We start from the raw sequence: 7702 nt of genomic DNA on the forward strand, positions 1-7702 counted from the left end.
TAAGAATAATCACACGCCATTAAAATACAGCAACGGTACTATATATAATTCTCTTACATTAATTTAAATCATGGGCCTAAACTTTCTACGTACTATTATAACCACCACATAAGATCTACCAAAGATCTGGTCATTGTTTGGTCGGTCACACATTGTCCTTATCTGTCTCCCTTGTATTCTACAAAATGAATGTATAATCAATTACGTTTACAGATCCAAACACAGATATGTCTTTCAAAAGTCGAGTCGGTTTCGCGAATCGTGCGATTAATCACTCTCACGAATGATTTGTGTTCAGTGTCTCTGTGCACGTAGAAGTGTAGATATTCTAATTCATCGATCCATTGATTTTGCTTCTTCCTGATCGATCTGCCTTCCGAGCCCGTCTCCACTGGTGTATATATATTGTACTAAGGCGTGTAATTAGTACTCGCTTAATTAGGCATTAATCCTTCATTTCGGGGTCCTTTCCTCTCTCTATTTCTGCTGCATGCTGTGGATTTTTCCTCACACACTGCAGAGTCCATGTTAATAAATTAAAAGACAAAACCAAAATAAAGCAAAACAGAAATCGATCGAGAAATAAAAGAGTTCTTTTTGAACTGCTGAGAATTAGAAATAAATAAAAGAGTTGGAAATTCAATTCAAGCTTTGTCCATAGATAGTAAATACGTACTCTTTTGATGTAATAGTATCTTTTAGCGAATTCTATTTATGAGAAACGATTCACAAAAACAGAACCATTGATTCGTCTGCACGAGACGAAAGCTCTCTTATACAGATTTTTTTGTTATTTTATTGGTAAAATCAAAGTTTATAAACTAAAAAAAAAAAAAAATTTACAATGTGTTATTTTCACGTTGTATGACTTGCCAATCAAATGCTAGGATTATTTTCATGCACCTCTCAGAATGATCTAGCAGTGACATCTTTGAAATTATGGCTCACATTAGTCATGTCATGTCAATTTATTTGGTATTTTGAACAACACTTTTTAAGATCAAGACACATGCATACATGATGGCGTGATCACTATGTATATATGCCCCAAACTTTCACTAGAAATGCAGCTGTCCACAGCACTAATTTTGGTGTCTTGTGAAATAACCAGAAGGCTCTACAGATTATTCTATAACTATTCATGATTTGATATGTATAGTCTGGGTTAATCTGGTTGGTTGGTGGGTTTGCTCCCCACACGATTGACCAGTGTTCGATTCTCGGAATCGGACCGCAAGAAAGTAATTTCTTGTGAATTCTATAGTCCAGCGCGGATGGCCAGCCTTTGACCGGACCGGAGATGGAATTAGTTGAGGTGCGCGTAAACTAGCCCGAACACCCCTGATTGTCGGAAAAAAATAAAAAAGAACTATCCATATGCATATATAGACTATATATATAGTACTTGTTCTCCTATTTAATTAATGATTAAATTAAACATGTGATACATTATATGGGACAGTGATTAGAGGGCTTACCAGATGGTTTGTAGGGCATGCAGCTGTTTCTAGCTCGATAAATTATATTAATGAAAAGAACACAAGTTGAAGTTGTTGTGGCTGATCAATCCAGATTGATTCACAAGTTTTTGTCTTTGCTCATCCACATCCCACACCAGCTGTCCATTATCCTGAGAGTGATATATATATTTGTCTAAATTAAAGCACCAAAAAAAACTTGGGTTTTTCTTCCTAGTATGCTACAAAACATTTTACTCCGGCCCTCTCCGCCGTCCTGTTTGCTCCCTGAGGAAGACCGTGTCATTTTGAACTCCGAAAATAAATTACTTCTCGAAATTATAGTCTTAACCGTTTGGAACGGCTCAATGAGTACTTTTGAACGGTATCAAAAAGTTCGAAGAAGTAATATTCTCGAAATTAAGCAACTTATTTTTCAAGGTCAAAATGTCACGACTTTTCCGAAGGCAAGTAAAATGGAATTGGAACCACACCTGAGGGTGCAGAGTATGAGGAAACTGCAGTTGCTGATCAAATAGGAGAGAAGAAATGTTGTCCAGGAGAGGATAAGTACTGTCTTGTGGTGGGAAGGTGGGTGAATCATGAGGAAAACCAATTGGCAGGGATGAATTGTTGCATGGCTGCCCATTTGGCAATATTGGGGATTCCATGCTGCTCAATCTCTGGATAAATTTATGTTAGAGAGACAAAGATCCAACATTAGCTTCAATGCTCAACATAAATGTTACTAAAATAGTGGAGTATATAGAAACCAACAAAGACATATATATATATATATAGACACACACACACACACCCTACGGATCCAATGAGAGATCCCGCACGGTGTTACCGAGCGAGACTCCCCTTTTCCGAGCAAATTTCGATGATCCGAGCTGCTCAAAGTGTGCAGAACGTGATTTTAAGGGTACTTGAGAGAAATCAGCAAAAAAAATGATCGGAAAGGGCTTGATCTGAGTAGTTTTTTACTGAACCATTTAATAAAAAAAACTGTTCAGATCAAACCCTTTACGATCATTTTTTTTGCTGATTTCTTGAAAGTACCTTTAAAATCACATTCTGATCACTTTGAGCGATTCGGATCATCGAAATTTACTCGGAAAATGGGAGATCCGCATAATAGCACCATGTGGGATCCCTTATGGGATCCAGACTGTGTGTGTCTTGATATATATATATATATATATATATATATATATATATATATATATATATATATATATATATATATATATTCTTTCAAGAGACAGGAAATTGATTCACAAAAACGAGTTGTTACATAATATTCTTTCAAAACACACAAGTTTAAGAATTTTCTCGACCAAATTTTATTTTTTTTTCATTTAGGCTCCGTTTGTTTTGATGAAAACTACAAACCAAATAGGGCTTGAATTTGGCTGCGTAAAATTCTTCGGTTACGATGCAACAATGATATTTTTCATATGTTAAACAACAGTAATAGCAGCTATGTGAAAAAGGGATAAAAAAGAGCGTGACATTATCATGTATGTATTATGCACAATTTTTTTTTGGTTATAGTACGTATTACCCATTTATATGCAGTACAGCACAAACTTTTGAGATATCTGTATGGATTTGATCGATAAGTACCTCAGGTGTAAGCAAGAAGGCATCAAATTCCACTCCGGAGTCAACGAAGAACATCGAATTCGCAGAACCAAGCTTCATAGAGAGGAACTGAATTTTTTTTGAAGAAACATAGAAAAATAGTTAAATTCTACCGTAAGTTTTGGAACACATAGGTCTAGAATAGTAAAACATCTTTTTATTTACCTCTACTTGATTTTGTAGGGATTGGACATAATTGATAATTTCATCCAATATAAGGGCCTTCCCAGTCATCTAAAATTAAGCAAACCACATGAAACTGTCAGAGAGAAAGCACCCGATAAAGTACACTTTCCACCCTTTATCTTTTAAATCTCGCTTTGTAGATTTTAGTTTCAATTGGATCAGTTCAGCTCCTTACATTTCAGGTCAAGTGTCAATCTGACCCTTCCGTCTACCTACCATTCGATGGAGGTAAAAAAAAAAAAGGGTTCGATCAAGGTGAGTAAAGGGATCTTGAAAAGACGTCAAGTGATCGTTAAATGAACGGCAGATGAATGGAATGGTGAAATCAACACTTGACGGAAAGATTAAGGAGTTACATGGACACAGTTGGATGTGAAGGGTGCAAAGTGATATATTTTACGTGGAGAGGTGCAAATATTTTTCTCCATACCTGAGAAAGCATTTCTTATGAAAGAGAGAAAAGAGAGAGACATAAAAGGTACTGAACTACTTCACCTTGTCACACCCAGGAACAAGAGCTTGCAACATCTTCATTCTCTCACTTATTTTCTCTCTCCTAACCTGAAACCCATTTAGAGGGAGAAAAAAAAACTTTTATAATTGGCCATGAATAGTTGAAATGATAGTAGGAATTTGGGTTATTCATTTTTGGGTATTTATAGTACTAGAACAAACTTTAGTCCTTTTGTGTGGGTTATGGATACAATTGGAAATTCTGGTCCTCAAAAATGTAAAGCAAACATAATTTCCACATTGCTACTTCATGTCAAAATGTACCTAAAAAGGCACCTAAATTTTGAAATCTCGGACCATATTCATATTAATTGTGAAGCCCCACATCAGTGGATTCCTAAATGGAAGTAATGTATAAATGATCCTGACCAGCTACTGTATAACTTGAAATTAATCTTTTGAGCCACAATAATCAGATGAAGTATTAGCAAGTCAGCTAGCGCAAATCGTTGTACTAATTGTGATTCATAACATTCTGAATTAACCATGGTAAAAGTATTTCAAAGATAAAATATGCAGTTCACTCTTTGAGTATTTTGCTGGATAAAAATTCAGTTACCCAGAATGATTGATGTGACTCGCCCTAGTCATTTCTCATTTTTAAGAATAGAACTCTTTAGTTAATTCATAATTTCAGATTTGTTGATGTCACATAATTCCTCCCTAAGTTTTCTAGGAAATGGATCCTCGGGTAATTATCCCGGCCAGTTGCTGAAGCTATTTCACTAGCGCGTGTTCCAAAAAAAAAATTTATATTGTCCGAGACAATTAACTTATAATAAGAGAATCAAAATCACCCAATTTCTAAATTTCTCAGGAAGTGAATAGTAATAAGTAGTACCCTCTCAGCCAGACTGTGGCTGTCTGTAGCCTGGCCCCTCCTGGCTCTCACATGAACGTAATCCGTCGGGGCTTCTTCGGCAGCTTTGATCTTTTGAACCCTTTTCCCAGCTTTATTAAGCTTCTTTTCATTCTCATCTTTCCTCGTGCCGTCACTTTTCTTTTGCTTCCTGCCTTTCACTTCTCTTGCCTCCTAGTAGCAAACGAAAAAATCTATCATCATCTCATAATACTAAATGGGTAATTTTACAATCATTCTGAAAATGTTTTCTGTATAAGAATTTATGATTTGAAATCGTTCTCCATCGATAATTCAAGATTAATTACACAGACAAAATGCGGACAATTCAGATCAACATAGCTCGAGAATTTGATTAATTCTCAAGATGGAGGAGTTTATTTGATTACCATAGATTGAACAGAGCTCAAGGAAGACCCATCGCTATGGCTCCTCTTCTTGGCCATGGAAACCGCCTTCTGAGTGACCTGCTCGCCACTCTCAGCCTTGTGATCGACCACTGACGAGGAATCTGCACTGTTTATGTTATTGGTCACGTAAGGCTCGGTATTGTGAGATTCAGGTGGGAAAAATTGGGGGAAACAGGGGGTGGGAGTGATGGCGTTTGGTTCCTGAGAAAAGGCAGAGTTGTTTGGGAGGAAAATTGGGTGAATGAGAAAAGGGTGATTTGGGTTTGAAAAAGCTGCCATTTTTGTTTTGGGAGAGAAAGCTTTGGAAATGAAAATGGAAGGTCTGTATAGCTATAGGAAAGTGATTGAAGATGAGGGTAGAGACTAGAGAGAGAGACTAGAGACTAGAGACTAGAGAGAGAGACTAGAGACTATGGTAGATGATGAAGCAGAGAGGCAGTAGTCAAGGGGGGAAAAAGTTTAGTCTGAGACAAGCGAAGAGCGTCGGGTTTATATAAACCTGAGGAGAGAGTATCTAAAATTTGAAAATTATTCAATGCCATTGGAGCATCGCTCGCCGGGTGTCTCGGGCCCCTTTTCTATCATACCTTATGCAATGACACATTTTGCATGTGTGAGGCGGAGTAGGAATATGAGGCATCACGTGGCGGCACACCAAAACCATCGAGACAAGCGAAGAGTGTCAGGTTTATATTATAAACCTGGAGGAGAGAGTATCTAAAATTTGAAAAATTATTCTATGTAATTGGGGCATCGCCACCAAGTGTCTCAAGCCCCTTCTCTATCATACATTATGGGAGGACCTAAGGCAAAATGTGTCAATCCCACTACAATGTGTAAGGTGAAATAGGAGCATGCGGCATCACGTTGCGGTGTACCAGAACCACTGAACCTAAAATTGGAGTAGGTTTTAACTTTTAGTGACCCTATTTTGCTTCCTTTACATTTGACTGGTCCTATCAACCCCTCTCTCTGCCTTCTATATCTCTAGAGTCTAGGCTACTCCATGTCATTTAAGAGGGGATCTTTTTCTATCCGTAGTCGGCTCGGTTCATTAAGCCTTCCTCGGTTAAGAATTTTGGATTTTAAATTATTTTTATTATTTTTATTTTTAATCATTATTTTCATATTTTTTTTCTATCTCTTCCATTATTATTTTTATTTTTAATTATTATTTTATTTTTCTCTACACTTATTACCTATAAATTCAAATTTCAAATCGAACGGGATCTGAGAGTCTTTATAAACAAGCTAAGCTTTTTTCGAGCTGCGTTGAACTTTAATGAGTTGAGCTTTGGCTCGTTTAACGATCCTAAAGCTCGAGGTCGACCGGATTACCAAACGAGTAGAGCCAAGCCAAGCCTCGATATGCTCTCAATTCTTTTGCAACCTTACGTGTATATAAACACTCTAATAATTTAATTTATTATATATAATGGTATTGAATAGTAGTTCAGTACTGCTTAGTTTTTTACTGGTTTTTTTTTTAAAAATTAAGGATAATTTTGTAAAGTTTTATACAGAAAGTGTAAAGTCACTCCCTATAAACACTATTTTCATATTAAAAGCCTATGTCAATATGTCTCTATTAACTTTCTCACGATGTCCTTTTTTGTGGACCCTGCATCGTACAAATACTTGACAGGAATGACTCAAATATACACCTAGACACAATAGGCTATCGTGCACGTAAAGAACCTCTTCGGTAAAAAAAAAAACCAAAGAAACAAAAACAAAACATGATTCGAGTTCGCTTTCTTCTGCTCGGCAAGTGCATATGGCGACCAATATTAACAATGAGTTGTGCTATATATATACCGACCATGGGGGAGGAAAATCGTACCGACGGCCGCCGGCGGACCATCTTCGGCCACCGGATGGCCGATCCGAGCCGTCCAAAAATTTAAAAAAAAAAATCGATGTACATGTATATACACGAAAAAATGGTGCTCGGATCAAGCATCCTATATACCTCGGATGCCGTTGATTCCCGCGTGGGGCCCCATCTGTTTTTTTTTTTTAGAATTTTTGGACGGCTCGAATCAGCCGTCCGGTAGCCGAAGACGGCCCGCCTGCGGCCGGCGGTACGATTTGCCTCCCCCATGGTCCGTACTCATAGCTTTTCTGATTAACAATTGTGGTGGTTCAAGATGTGAACCGTGCTGATAAAACTAGAGTTTCAATTGCATTCACAAATACTACTACAATAATCGTAAAGGATGATAATTTAAAAGTGTCATTAAACGTGAAAAACTACAGTTTTGAAACTTTCATCTATGGAGCTGCCATTAAAAGTTTGAATCTTAAAGGAAAGGTTTGAAACTGTCATTAATATTTATAAAGATGACGCTTTATAAACGTAATTGAAAGTAACAGATGACAGTTGTGAAACGTCATTAAAGTGTTTTAAAGTCGTCATATTTTAAGCCGTCATATTTTGTAACGACTCACTCCCACCCTCTATCATATTATCCGCTTTGAACACCAAACCCCATCAAACCTCCTAGTGAGGTCACTCATCCCAGGATTACTCTAGTGCGAGCACGCTTAATAACTATGAAGTTTTAATTGGTTTTGGCACCCTCATAGCTTTAAAAGTCCTTGTACAAGAAAAGATGACGATATAT

The 7702-nt window shown here is 37.1% G+C and overlaps 1 protein-coding gene across 3 annotated transcripts; it reads right to left on the reverse strand.

Annotated features, from left to right (window-relative positions):
• Nucleotides 1–5541, reverse strand: LOC131312006 (transcription factor bHLH137). Of its 3 annotated transcripts, none has more exons than XM_058339694.1 (7): nucleotides 5055–5541; nucleotides 4648–4836; nucleotides 3789–3854; nucleotides 3273–3341; nucleotides 3090–3176; nucleotides 1952–2140; nucleotides 1–1630 (listed from the first exon to the last, which is right to left on the reverse strand). In XM_058339694.1, the coding sequence occupies exons 1-7, from the start codon at nucleotides 5352–5354 to the stop codon at nucleotides 1526–1528; spliced, it is 1005 nt and encodes a 334-aa protein (XP_058195677.1). In that variant the 5' UTR covers nucleotides 5355–5541; the 3' UTR covers nucleotides 1–1525. The 3 variants fall into 3 exon arrangements, with proteins under 3 accessions (XP_058195677.1, XP_058195676.1, XP_058195678.1); XM_058339693.1 differs by having other exon boundaries at nucleotides 4648–4839; XM_058339695.1 differs by lacking the exon at nucleotides 3789–3854 and having other exon boundaries at nucleotides 4648–4839; nucleotides 5055–5445.
• Nucleotides 5542–7702: the final 2161 nt, after the last annotated feature.

Source organism: Rhododendron vialii, chromosome 12a, assembly GCF_030253575.1.
Source record: "Rhododendron vialii isolate Sample 1 chromosome 12a, ASM3025357v1".
NCBI lineage: Eukaryota > Viridiplantae > Streptophyta > Magnoliopsida > Ericales > Ericaceae > Rhododendron > Rhododendron vialii.